The sequence below is a fragment of the Nymphalis io genome, chromosome 11 (assembly GCF_905147045.1).
Source record: "Nymphalis io chromosome 11, ilAglIoxx1.1, whole genome shotgun sequence".
NCBI classification, from domain to species: domain Eukaryota; kingdom Metazoa; phylum Arthropoda; class Insecta; order Lepidoptera; family Nymphalidae; genus Nymphalis; species Nymphalis io.
Window position 1 is genome coordinate 5,613,252 of NC_065898.1, and position 14,876 is coordinate 5,628,127.

A 14,876-nucleotide genomic window follows, 5' to 3' on the forward strand; every position below is an offset into this window, starting at 1 on the left:
ATGGTATTAGTAAATCTTCCATGAACACAAACAAAAACACGATCACAACAAATACAAACAATTGAACATTCCTTTTATTGTAATAATTGTTTGTACCTTTGTTAATTTAATTATGCAATACCTTTATACATTGATTCTCAGATAGTCAATCTAATAACAAATGGAGGCCGTGTCAAGTGTCGGTCATGCGCGTGCGAGTGTGACTGACATCGATCTCGTAACCGGATCGTACGAGATGCTGCGTCTGCGCACATGTTGTTAATGTTAATAGTTATTGTTGATAAATTATTTAATTCATGTCATTGAATATAATTCAAATTTCGTTGGTATTTATGCTGGAATGTTATTTATTGATATTTATAGAAAAAAAAGGCTTAGAAATGTTAAAAATGTATATTAAACTTCATATGATTTACACGAGCCAACCTAAGCAAATGCTGTCATCCGCATACAAGTAAATTTACACTAAAACGGATATTTCCTTTTGTGCCTTATTCCTAAAAAAATAGTTTGGGGTCATCACAGGGTCAAAGCATTAATATGAATCATATTCCAAACATTCTGATACATGATAATAAATAATTGAAACGGAGATAAACAACACTCGTTTCCATTCATGCAATGACACAAGTTTTTGCGTATTTCTAGTCCTTTATTGCCTTATCGCGTAAACCCTATTCCAATAGAACGAATAAAGATAAACAAACTTTAGATTTACATATTTCATGGGATTTGCTAATAAGCTCTGCTATCAATTCAATGTCAACGTTATTTTGTAGTCTTGTAGTGGGAATAGGCTACATTATATTTGTATACTAATTATGATGATAAATATAAAAAGTAAAAAGTCAGCTACTGACCGCCCGCCTTGCTAGGCATCAATTAAATTATAGTCATATTGTTATGAATAATAAAAGTATCCTGCGTCTTATCCCACAATATAATGTCGATACCAAATTCATTTCTTAATACTGTATTATCTTGAAAATGTTATTATTTCTCACGCTTAAAAGACCATTCAAAGCATTCCTTGTAAAAATGTTTATATTACAACAATATCGAAATCTTTACGACCTCAACACGTGTTTCCTTTGTAAGTAGTATCAGTTTAGTTTTGACAAACTTATAATTAAGATATTTCTAACGATATTATTGTTAAAGCGAATTCTATCATAATAATATAAAACAATGAATTTTTGACGACAAGTTGTAGGTGATAGTGATATTTTAGTATTTTGTATTTTACGTATGTATATTTGATTCCTCACGAATCGTGCTATCGAAATCGAAATTAAACTTTAACCCGATTTTTATAAAAAATAGACATATTTAATTTAATTTCGAAAAGTAGCGGATAGACTTATTTTTAGAGATTTTTACGTACTCCAATTTTCATTGATATCGAAATCGTAGAAAATTTTATTATCAGTATTGCATTTTTTATTCAGTTTTTCCCATAACAGACCGTGTGAGCTACGTTTTAAAATCCCCGTAATTCATGTCACACTGATTTATAGGAATTGTTGAAATTCCGTATCTACGTAACCGATGCATGTGCAATATTTCATGTACTCGTATGCATGAGAAATATATAACATATGGAATAATTTTGCAATATCTTTTATTAAAAATATAACACCTCATTTTATTGTTCCTACTGGTGACAGGAGGGGCTAGTTAATTTTTCACCCAGAGGATCGGAATTGCGACTCAAAGGGAAAATTCGCAGCATAGCATTCTTGCCACCATTCCACGCGGTCATGATTTGTACTATCGCTAATTTTAATTTTTATTTGTATATATTAATGTACATAATTCTTATGTTATTAATCTTAACGAAAAAGCAGTGTAATTTTAATTACTCCAAGTTAATACTTCTATCGTAATTATAATCTACTCATACGGGCGGTGTGTTTTGTAAATATCAAGATCCTAAGATTAAAACAGTTTTTTACGTACATATTGTCAGTCATTATGATAACGGATTATATAGAAGTATCCTTCAACGTTTAATGTTTAATGAAGAATAAGAATATTGAAATTTATCCAGAACAGTTGAGAGAGATGTTTCAATAACCTTAACTTTGTGGAACATAAAAACACAACATGATTAAATATCTTTATTGTACTTTTTGAGATTGAAACGAAACTGCTTAGTTGATCATTATGAATGTTCGCACTTACATATATTTTTCATAGAGAAGGTGTTTATGTTATTCACGTATGTGCAACACGTTAACTTCTATAGCGTTGAACCGATTGCCATGACAAAAGTTATATGCAAAGGCACAGAGACGGCCCAGTGGTAAGACGCATAAATCTTAACCGAGGATTGCGTGTTCAAACCAAGGTAAGCACTACTGAATATTCTTGCGCTTAATTTGTATTTACATTTCATCTGGTGCTCGGCGATGAAGGAAAATATCGCGAGGTGTCTAATTTCAATGATATTCTGCCACATGTTTATCAAACAAACCCGCATTAAAGCAGTATGGTGGAATATGCTCTAAGGCTTCTCGTCAAACGGAGAGGATGCTTTAGCCCAGCAGTGGGACATTTTCAGCCCATTACGTAGCCAGGGCAGCGTCCCTCGGATTCTGCTGGTATTATAGTGACTCAAATAAAAAATAATTAATGTAATAAGCCTCAACGGTGCAGCGATATACGGTCTATCGATTTATAAGCCTTAGGTCCTTGCTTACCCAGAGTAGAAATATTAGTGATCTAAAGAAACAGAGCATTATTTTTAGCCTGTTAAAATTTTACATTTAAATTTAATGTTGCAAATAGATTTATTTGAATTTCACTCTTTTGACAGATGGTATAAAGACTCCTCACTTGGCAGTTTGTGCAAATCCGTCTGTATAGGTACTGGTTGTACCGACACAGTTTTAAGGTGGTTTTAAAAGCCGATTTTAAGGTTGAGAACGCCAGTGTAACTACAGGCACAAGGATCATAGTATCTTAGTTCCCAAGGTTGGTGGTGCGTTAATATTTCTTACAGCATCAGTGTCCATGACCACTAAACATCAGGTGGCCCACTTGCTAGTTGCCTAGGTATAATACCTATTAGAAATAAAAAATAACTGTTTATGGACTTTCACTTTATGAAGATTTGTTATAAAGACCCGCACTTTAAAGGAATGTCCCGTAGCTCCCCGGAGTTTTGTATTTTCTTAACTTCGTTGATTGTGAAGATAAGATGCTGGTCCTGCTAATTGGATAAGTTTGACAAAGAGATGGAAATTTCTCGTTTTGTGTTAAAAGCGCTTAATCATTTTACTATTTTGTTCTTGTCTTGTGAATTAACTTGGATGTTTTTTGCATATTTTCAGCAAATTAGTTACCAAGTGAATTACAGCGAAATGTTACTACGCGGTAATAGACACCTACCTATTATATATATAGTGAAAATGCTTAAAGCAAAAAAAAAAGTTAAGCAATAAGTGCTGCTGGACAATTCCTCCTGTACTCTCAAGTAGAATTGGAGCTGTTTCCACCACGACGTTTCAATGCAGGAATTCACGTGTAGTAGAATCTTCCACTACATGCATACGATGTTTTGTTTTACTGTTCAGCATAAAATATGTAATTATAAACACTAAATGCTTACATATGAAACCTCAGTGATGCTCGCCCGGACTTGAACCCGTTATCTTCGATTACGATCCATATTATATCCATAGTCTTCCCAGCCCTTTAATTTATTTGTCGTATATATTTTACATCTAATATTGGATTACATTTCTGTAAGAATCGACTAATATTCTCTTTCTAAAGTTATAACATTTTATTATATACGAATGAATATGAACATAAATATCCATATATTCCAAATAATTTAATTTGAAAATTGAAATCACTAGTCCGTGCCGAAAAATCTCATAATGTAATAATCGCTCTTATTTCAATAATATTAAGGCTTAATATCAATAAATCATTTGACGAAAAGGTATTAAGCATCAATAAACTATTGTATGTATACTTTTATATGTGTAATAAACATGGACATTTTAATTACTGGTTTGTTATATTGTCAACCAATTTTCAGGAGTATTTATTTCCGATTGCTGTTTCATTCTGTACGTATATTAGTAATATAATAATAATAATGTCTTCTTGACGGATTTCAGCCACGGCGGCCAATCTCAAGAGAGATTAGCCAACTGCGCAGGAGATATTAAAGTACACAAGATTGTGCGCAAACACAGGTGCACTCTCTATTCCCTAGCTCTCATATACCTATATGATTGTGATGATGAAAGAATTCAGGCATAGGACCAACGGCTTTACGTACTTTCCGAGGCACGGGAGTATATACACTTCCAACTTCCAGACCCCGGGCTGCTACTGAGAATTTTCTGACAGAAAACCCAAATAACGTTTTTATTGCCCATATTGGCCATTATTGGACATAGGCTGTTTTATACTTAGCCCTAGTCCTCCATCCCTCTTAACACGCGGGCGAAACCGCGGGAGAATAGTAGTGTATAATATATAACAAGGGTGTCAATATTTAACTTAAGGGTCGGTTAATAAATCCTACCAAACCAATACATATAATTTGTGTTTATAATTCATCACGTGTTCGGTGCTGAAAGCAAACTACTTGAAGAGTGTATGAGCTGGATAGTAATATGCCATATCTATATGACAACCTATATCAAAGCAGCGAGGTGGAAAATCTTTAATCCTTCTTTTCAAATGAAGAGTTACCTGAGCGCAGCTGTGGGACCTATACCAGCCTTTATACAGTGTTTAGTGTTGATTAAGTGGTGAATATTCGTGCTGTTATCAGAAACTCAAAGTACAACTTCAAATTACAATAATATAATTATCGCTTAAAGCTGAGATGGCCCAGTGGTTAGAACGCATGAATCTTAACCGATTATCGTAGGTTCAAACCCGGCCAAGCACAACTGAATTTTCACGTGCTTAATTTGTGTTTATAATTCATCTCGTGCTTGACGATAAGGAAAACAATGCGAGGAAACCTGCATGTATCTAATTTAACTAAAATTCTATATGTGTATTCCAAAAACCCGCGTTGGAAGCCTTAGCCCAGCAGTGGGACATGCACAGGCTGTTACTTAAAGCTAAAAGCTGAAGTTAGGGTATAATTTGTGAGAATATATCATAATTTAGATTATTTTCATATAAACCTCATAAACACTATGATATTGATAAAACATTTGCAATTTGTACTATATGGAATAGTATTATTTATAAATGCCTTAAATGTAAACAATTGTTTCGATAAACAAGTACCGTACCGTAACAGCCTGTGAATGTCCCACTGCTGGGCTAAAGGCCTCCTCTCCTCTTTTTGAGGAGACCTTCTCCTCGATAAACAAGTATCTAGCTTATAATGCTTCCCTAGTTTCAAGGTTGCAATCCGGATTAAAATAGATCCTGAGCAGTTTGTTCTTGAGATTAGACATCGTGGCTGAAATTCAGTCAACGAGACTTCACTGAACACAGTGAAATACCAGATAATAATATTCCGAATAGGATGAGAAAAGTAAGCCTATTACGCAGTAGAACTATTTTTGTCTATATAAAAAAACTTCTCTAATGATACTCTAAAATGTCTAAAATAACCGTAAATGCCAAAAAAATGTAAGAAATATTTTATAAAACGTTAACTTTATCTAATTTAAAGGCGGTGTTTATAAAACCCCCTAATAAATTTCACTTATCTTGTTGGCTGTTTAATATTTATCTACATTCAATTAATAGAAAAAAAAAGTACGACAGAGCAACGAAATTGATAGGATATTTATTTTTTGTGGTCAGCGATTAAATACAAACAATTAAGGAACATACTATGACATTGACTGACCTATCGAGCTTTTAACTTACGATTGTTGATACGATCAATTTTAACTATAGCTGTCGGTTAATAGAAAATGTAGGTGTAATGATTAGGATGGCAGGTGCCCATATTAATATAATTCACAACGCTTTTAAACTACATTAAACCTGTTCGTTAATTTTTTTTTATATGACTTAATTAATAACAACGTTATACTTTTTTTTATCACAAACAAGATGTCCAGTAGATAGAACAAGTGGATTCAATTAAAGGACACGGATTAAAATCTGAGAATACACATGTGACCAACACTTAAATTGTCAGCCTGGTAGAATAAACTCCAAAGCTTAAATCTTATGTTCAGCTGTGGGATGATTACTAGGTGTTACTGGAATTGTCGCAAAAAATAATCCTATCGGTTTGTTGTAATGGTAATTTAAAGAAAGAAGGAAACAAACGTATTAAAAATGATTATAGCTTGTGTCAGCATAGGTTCGGGATTTTTTTTTATTGTATTAGTTAGACAGACTGACAAATGGGTCACCTGATGGTAATTGGTCACCGCCCATAGACTTTGGCATTGTAAGAAATATTAACCATCCTTTACATCGTCAATGCGCCACCTTGGGAACGAAGACGTCATGTCCCTTGTGCCTGTAGTTACTGGGTCACTTACATTAATTGTGACCGTATAAATTCGGTGTTTCTCTTAAACTGGTGATATTGTTACGAAATTAACACAAACTCAATTTATACCGATAAGACTAAATAATTGCCTTATTTATTTTTGTGTTATTTGTTTTTGTGTATTATTATGTATTATAACTAAAACCGGTATTTCCATGTTTCAGAAACTTCCATAAGGAAATAATAACATAAATTTAATTAAATGAAAACAATAATTGTTGCAAATGAACCATCTGCCCTCGAATTACATGAATCACAACAATACACGCCCCTTCAACGCCACGAAATTAGAATCAGCCGAAAAACAAACATTTCTTGATTGAGATGCCCTGAGACCGGTTTTTGCAACAAATCGAGCAGGGGAACGAATTTAATTTCGAAAACCATTTAGGTCATAACGCGTAGCTGTAAAGGGGATCAATGAATGGTCAGTTAATTGACTCAATAAATCACAGATCTCGAGCCATTATTCGTTCTGAATGTGTAATTTTCACTAGGTTGGCTCACTGGACAACAGATGGGGCTGCTCGCGAGCGGTAGTGTTTAAAACATTAAAATACAAACAAAGTACCGGTTTTGGGAAGTTATGCCGTACTGTCATCGTTTATATCCTTGTATAAATAAGCTTTACAAAATTTGAATATTTGATGTTGGTCTCGTGCCGTTTCATGATTGTAATTAGGACATTATTCATTGATAGTACACCGGGCTTCTAACGAATATCGGATACAAAATATATGTATTAATTTTCATTTATTGTAATTTATACTTACATAGTGTAAACTATGAAAATATAATATTTCAGTTATAAATAATACGATATTGTAGCCAATATAATTATATATTTTGTTTAATTTATATAATAATATAACAAAATAATTTTATTAAATTAGTCAATCCGCTGTCAGCAATAAACTTAGTAGTTATATTGAGTTGGTTGTAACTGGTCTACAATCGGTTCTTCAGTCCTAAACGGTGGTAGCTTTATATTTCATTTACCTAACCATGTTAGGTATGATTCAAAAGTCCTTAGAAAAGCCTTTTCAAAAAAGGATTAAAATTATCTTATTTTTTTTATAAATACTTAAATTCTTTATAACTAATGACTATAATCCATTTAACTAATGACCTAGTTTTTGACTGTATCAATCTATTACAGAGTCTGATTAAAAAGGAAATTCAATTCTGCATTTGAAAACATTGTTACGTTATAAAATAGCAGACTCCGATTTATACAAAAAAAATAAATATATTAACTCATTTTTTTCCTTGTTTTTTTTTTTTTGTTAGCTTGTTTAGTAAAATATTGCTAGAGAATAATAATGTTTTATGCATGTTTATGCATAATGTACATTACGTAGTTTTTTAACGCAAAAATCGTGTGTCCGTAAATAATTAAGTACCTATCTAGGTAATAATAATAAATAATAACGTATCGTAATATATTTCGGGCTTATTGGTTCTGACAATGTAAATATTTTATATTATTCGTGTTAAAAGGATAGTTGTATTCGATATTATGTAACATTTGTTACGCAATATGTAGGTACATATGAATAAATAATATTATTGAATTATTTATATAACGATAATTAAACAAATAAAGTAGATCCATATCTTTACTAAATTTTAAATTATTTAATTAGTAATAGATTTTCAACTAAGTATATTAAATAGTTAATATAAAAGTAATTAAACGATTTTTTCCTATGTGCATCAATTGTACATCGCATATTATGTCTTCGTATCGAATTCTAGTATGTTAGCACTTAAAAAAAAAGAAATTAATGATGTACGCGGTATTTACACTGCGATAGAAGTCATATGTTCGCTGGCGATACACGATCACAAATCACAAGTTTCAACGCACAAAAACCCATAGCTTAGGTCTTAGAAATAATAATTATATTATATCTTGTACTAACTGTGGTTTTACTTATACCGTAAATCAAAATAAAATAATAGGTCTTTATTTTTATCCCAGTAAAATGAAGTCATAACTGTAATCAAAATATTATCCTAATACGAATAAAATTTAATAATAATTATTATTATAAAAAACGGTACTCCTATTATATAAATTTGCACAATTGTAACGTTTTTTTACGTATAACAATAAAATGCAACTAGCGCCATCCAACGGACTACATCAAAACTACAACAACAATTTAGCTCAGACACGTACTTAGTTCCTATACTTTTCCATAGGCGGCAGCACGTTGCGGCGCCATGGAGCTCCACGACAACGGGTAGCGCTCGAGCTCAGCACGAACTATTCGAGTTGCTTGAACGAGTACAATGTTCCAGGCTGGACGACCAGAGGGCAGTACTGCCGCCATATTTTTCTCAGGTACGTTATTTTTTTCATAGTGCTCGCTATACATAATTATTATGTTTGTGCATTTATTAATCAGTCATTTCTGTTAATAGAGTATTACTATACATAATTATTATATTTGTGCATTTATTAATTAGTGATTTCTGTGTATATAGTAGTAAAAACAATTGTTAATTAAATTATAATTACTCTGAGCACCTTAGCTCATGAGTAATTCGTGCTGTCGAAATTAAAACTTAGAAAAACATCCGTCTTAACAACCATCTAGGTTTCTAATTAATGTTATGCTTAATTTCAAAATTGTGATTAAAACTTAGAAGCAGGAAAAATTAACTTTTACTATTAATTAAGGTGTTTTTCAACTCATAAGGTTTTATTATTTAGTTAACGAAATATAAAAGAGAATTAAAGACAATTGTTTACAAATGTTTTCACACAATGCATGTGTAAATGTAATATATCACTTAAAATAAATACGTAGTTGTTTTATTATATTTAATTGGAAACTTTGAAAAGGAAACAATTACTTCTAAACACCAGCTCGAAGCGTCAATTTCCAAAGAACTAGGTACCTACTTATTTTGACACACAGTTAATTATGTACGAATTTGTAACATTCAATTGCCAAATGTTACTACAAAGTATAGTCTATTCCAATGGCAGGAGTTGTATAGATTAAAATAAAACAAATTCGAGCTTGAATTTATATGACATCTTTGGGATAGATATCAAATAATCTATTGTATTCATGAATGTGTGAAAAAATGGCGTTTGAATATCGGCAACATTGTAATTGCAATTTTGATGTAAAATTGGATATAGGATGTAAAATTGGATATTTTAGTCAAGAACTGTTTGTAGTGCATAATATAGCAATTGGAATATAGGTTTTTGTGTACCAACTAAATAAACATCGATTTTTTTATTGCTATGTATGAGTTTGAAGCGTGAGTGAGTCAGTGTAGTACAGTCAGTCAGTACAGTTCACGGGCATTTAGTGATAACATAAGATTGGTTGTTATTTTTTACAATTTCAATGTGTACAGGCAAATGTGAAAAACTTACTTTAAAGTTCTTTGCCAGTATGCAAGCTATTATTTAAAAAAAAATCAGGACTTATAACCGTTTCTCGAAGACACGGTCAATCATTTTCCCAGCTAGAGTAATGACCGTTTCGAGTTCAACTGTCACTGGTTCGTCGGTTCGTAAAAATAATCGGCGGAAATGATAAAAGGTATGAAGATTCGTGGGGTGGTAAGCGGAGCGTGGCAGAATTATCTTGTAACGTCCGTCATGCCCTATGCCTTAAACTCCGTACCTGTTGTGTCTTTACTTTTTCTTATAGAATATTTTGGACATAGCTGAAATAAGTTGATACTTCTAATATTTGGCAAGTTTCCCGTTGTATTCGATCTATTATTAATCTAAAATATTTAATGTATTATTTGCTTATTTTTTTTCCTTGATGCCGTTTTTTTTATAAATAAATTGCTTTAACTGTTTAAGATATGCATCGCAAATTGAATATTTATAAAGAGCAAACTGTTCCATAAAATTAGGTTCGGTGGAATTTGTAAGATTTAATTGCCGGCATAATTTATTATTCACCCTTCCTGGTTTTTAACTTATTGATTTTTAGTATAATATTATTCAAGATGTCAAACGGTTTTAATTATGAAATGAACAGAGGCATTATTATTACTTTTATCAAGGCTAATTACCTTAACAGTCAAGAGGAAAGTGATCATAAAAAACTGTTCACGAATTTAGAAAATATTTCGATGCTTATCACGGATTTTGAGAAAAGGAAAAACGTGCGGTGGTTTTCTGTGAAGTTATTGACATGATTTTTTGATTGTTACAATTTTGATGTAGTTTATTTTTATCATGCAAAAGTTAAAAAGTGTATTAAAATCTCAATAATAAAAAAAAAACAAATTAAATTCGAACGTCCGTCAACAAATGTAAATGTGTCCGCAACCGGCCCTGTCCACAACATGAGGTTGTATCATTTTATTAAACGTTACGAAATATCAAGTCCAAACATCAGCGTCAATTGAATTGAATATAATATTTTATTCATTTACAGTTGAAGACGAAGTAGTGCAGTGCAGTACAGAATAACAATTATTCTGTATGAACTCCATTCGCCCCTTACTCGTGAAATATTAAAAATCAATTCTTGAGGATATGCTATTTTTTTTCATGTAGTCTTATAATTATTATAGCTAATTTCCTTTATCACTTTCTGAATTTTACGATCATTTTCTGCTGTAAACAGCCCGCTACAAACAATTATAAATGATTTTAAAATATTAAAATCACAAAAGCCAAATTATAATCGAACTGAAAGATGTTTTGTAATTATATAAGCCGCACGTTGTGTTTGTTTGTTTATGTTACGGTAGATTTAAAAATGTTTTAGAACGGAAGCTCGCATTAACTCGATCCTTTGTTCGTTTCTAAGAAATTCGTGTTTAAAGTGAAACAGTTGTAGAATTTGAACATGCTGACTGAATTATGAAAAAAAGTGAGCTAGTTTTATGTCACTCTATTTTTAAATAGGGTTAAATATTTTTATATTTGGGTTTGTTAAAAATACTTCATTTTATACAATTCTTTATGATGTCCTAAGTGAAAATTATAAGATCTAACGAAATAGTAAATACAATAAACTAAAATATTGTTACTATTTATGTAAACAGAAAAATAAGTATGAAATGGTCACAATATATTATTTTTTTAATTCTAATGTATTTTACATTTATTATATATTCTAATGTATTTTATATTATAATTTCGTTTTGTCTTCGGTCACTCTTTTTTTTTTATTGTTTTTTTTTCTTGTTGTCTTTAAGTATTTTTCGCACTGTTTACTTTTTCACACACTTCTTTGATGCTGCACGCAGTCAGTCATAATGTCTTTTATTTTTTGTTTTAAAAACTTACTTCTGTATATTTACTTTTTAAACTATAAAATTTTCTAGTGATAATAATTGCCAAACTTTATTTATGTATTTGGAAATACATACATGTATAATATATATCTACATATACAATAATGTAATTAAAGACATAAGATAATATGAACACAGTTATATAACTGTGTGCTTTAGAATAGTATACAATTATAATTATTATTTACCTATTGATATAACGGTTAACAACACAATTAACGACGATATCAATATAAACGTTTGCATTGCTGTGGCGCCAAGCTAACCTAACCCGATTTTTACAGACGTTGACAGACCATCCAGGAAAATGAACCGTTTTTCCTTCATTAAAGCAATTAAATTGTTTATAAAATATTATCACACCGGAAATAATTCAAGTATGTCCTAGAAATACAGCAAGAATCCTTGAAATGTGGTTATATTATTATTATTAAAATCGCTGTGCAGAAACATATGACGGGTAAAAATTTGATCACATGTGTATCCAAACCGAATTAGAGCGATACGGTGAAATAAGCTCGAACCTTATTCTCAAGTGAAGAGCGTTGTGACATTTACACCGTGTTATGAAGTCTTTTATTGTATTAGTCGATCACCGCTTCGATACTTGGTGGCAATTTTTAGACGATTCTTCTCGGTACAATTTATATTCCGAAACGGGTTTACCTTAACAATTAACAAAGCCTTCTAAAATAAAAACTCAGTGTTTGTAAGGGTACTAGACTAAAGGGGTGCTACTAAAATAAAACAAGTTTGAATCTTGATGATTCGTAGTCATATCGAAATGTGTCAAGCATTTTTAAATAAATAACGTAAGTGAAATGGAACGCTTAGGAATATAGCTGTTAAAAAAATTGTCTGTGTCTTCTGTATGATGAAGATCGTAGATCGCCACGCGCTAATAAAAATATTACGCATGCCGTCACGCGATACATAATTCTAAGCATCAACAGATTGCTCCGTTTTACTTTTCATCGTTAGTTCCTTGTTAAGATGCTATATTAAGATTTTATGTTTTATAATCTGTATTTCCACTTCAGAAGCTACAATCGCTTTTTTTATATATTGGCACTATAAGAAATGAAACCTTTCCTTACATATCCAATGCGCCATCAATCTTTGGAACTAAGATGTGATGTCCCTTGTGCCTATAGTTACACTGGCTCACTCACCCTTTAAACCGGAACACAACAATACTAAGTATTGCAGTTTTACGGTAGAATATGTGACGAGTAAGTCAATATTTTTATATATAAATACATTATATATTTTTTATCTCACCTCAATTTTATATGAAAAGTTATAAAACGATTCAAAATTGTGAGAATCGTCATATATTTTCGCCAAAATATATTTGTTTTAAAAGAACATATGTTCTATATGTTATATATATATATATATATATATATATATATATGTTCATAATAAGTAGATATTCTGACAATTCGTTGCACTTTGAAATTCCCAGAGTTCGATTCTGGGTTTTTTGAAGTAAGTTATGCTTCATAAAAAGCCTGCATTTATGCGATTTATGATTATATTTTAGTGAAAGTATGTTTAGTGTCATATACTTAGTGAACAAATAATGATGTAGCCATTATCGAGTCGTTACCAAATCTAATGACTTGTTAAAACAAAATCCGGTTCAGAAGTTTTTTGTTTGCAATAAATAAAACCGCTTTGAAATTTAACGAATAATATGCCAGGGGCATATAACATGAACATTTGATAGTGTAGGAAGACCAAATTACCAATAACAAAAAAATACAAAAGAGTCTCTGTCTCGCCTGAGAACGCCATCAAGCATTTACCTACTCATGAATGCTGAGACTTTATTTCTAAATATTGCAATGCGACTATATTTGTTAGGTACGTCTAAACGTATTAGACGTATAACCTTACCTACTCAGTAAGTAAAAAAAAACGTGACGGCCAGTTACATTTTTAAGATAATCCCGAATAAAAGTATGGACAAAAAATTCGAAGGAAGCAAATATAACAGGAGTTGAAAAAAGTTGACTTTACATAAAGCAAATTTATACTTTTTTCCAATTCCTTAAAATTTTATTATAAAATTCCTTTTTTACACTATTATATAAAATACAAAAAAACTATTTCTAATTTAATTATTTATTAACATGGTGAAAGGACTTTTTGAATGCCCGTCTGGGTAGATACCATCCACACAAATTCAACCGGCCAACCAGCTTAAAGGCTGAGTGATCTAATGTAACTACAGGTACAAGGGTGGTTGCGCTTTGACGATGTAAGGGATGGTTCATATTTCTTACAGTGTATTGTCTATGGGCGGTGTCGACAACTTCCCAACAGGCACATTTAATAGTCTGCCGCCCTAATTTGAATAATAAAATATTTATATATATATTTGATGCCCATCTTCGACCCTGGGTTGAAAGTAAATGGCGAGATGATTTCAAGATGGCCTCGTGGATTAACACATTATTGACATTCCCTTTTACTTTTATAGAGTAAACTAACTTGTGTTTCAATATTCGTTTTTTTTTTTATTTTATTTTTTTTTTCATTATTTTGTGATTAAGGTTCTTAGACGCACGCGTGTGATGTATATTTTACGGTGTTTCTACAATATCAATTTTGACGAGGTATGTTTATATTTCATATTTCTAATTGATAAAATATTTATTAGGTCTCGTTATGTCGATTCCAATTCAATAGTGGTATTTTCTCTCATTTGTTGTAGGTACCTGTTGTTTATAAACATATTCAAAAAGTATCTTTTATTTCATTTCTGTTTAGTCGGTAGGATAAAATTTCTGATAAAATGAGCCTAATTTAATAAAGTAAATTATAAAGTACATATGTCTCATTGAGTGCTGACATAAATAAAGAATTAATATACTTAAGAAAAACTAAAAATATTTTGTATACGTATTTATAAATAGTAGTATGTATTATTTTTTATTGCATCACTTGCCCATTTAATTAATTGCAAATTTCTAACCCTAAGTTTGGAACAAAACGCTATTGACGGATAACGTCGACTTATTGTGGACTAGTTTAGTCCACATGTACGCAGATGATACACAGTTATTTTTGA

The 14,876-nt window shown here is 31.3% G+C and overlaps 1 protein-coding gene across 4 annotated transcripts in view; it reads left to right on the top strand.

The window, feature by feature from the left end:
* Window positions 1-14,876, top strand: part of LOC126771828 (rap1 GTPase-activating protein 1) — a 296,244-nt gene that overhangs the window by 178,670 nt on the left and 102,698 nt on the right. For all 4 annotated transcript variants that reach the window (XM_050491952.1, XM_050491949.1, XM_050491953.1 and 1 more), the window contains one exon: window positions 8,711-8,852. In XM_050491952.1, coding sequence (XP_050347909.1) covers window positions 8,711-8,852 — 142 coding nt within the window. The remainder of the gene's footprint in view (window positions 1-8,710; window positions 8,853-14,876) is intronic.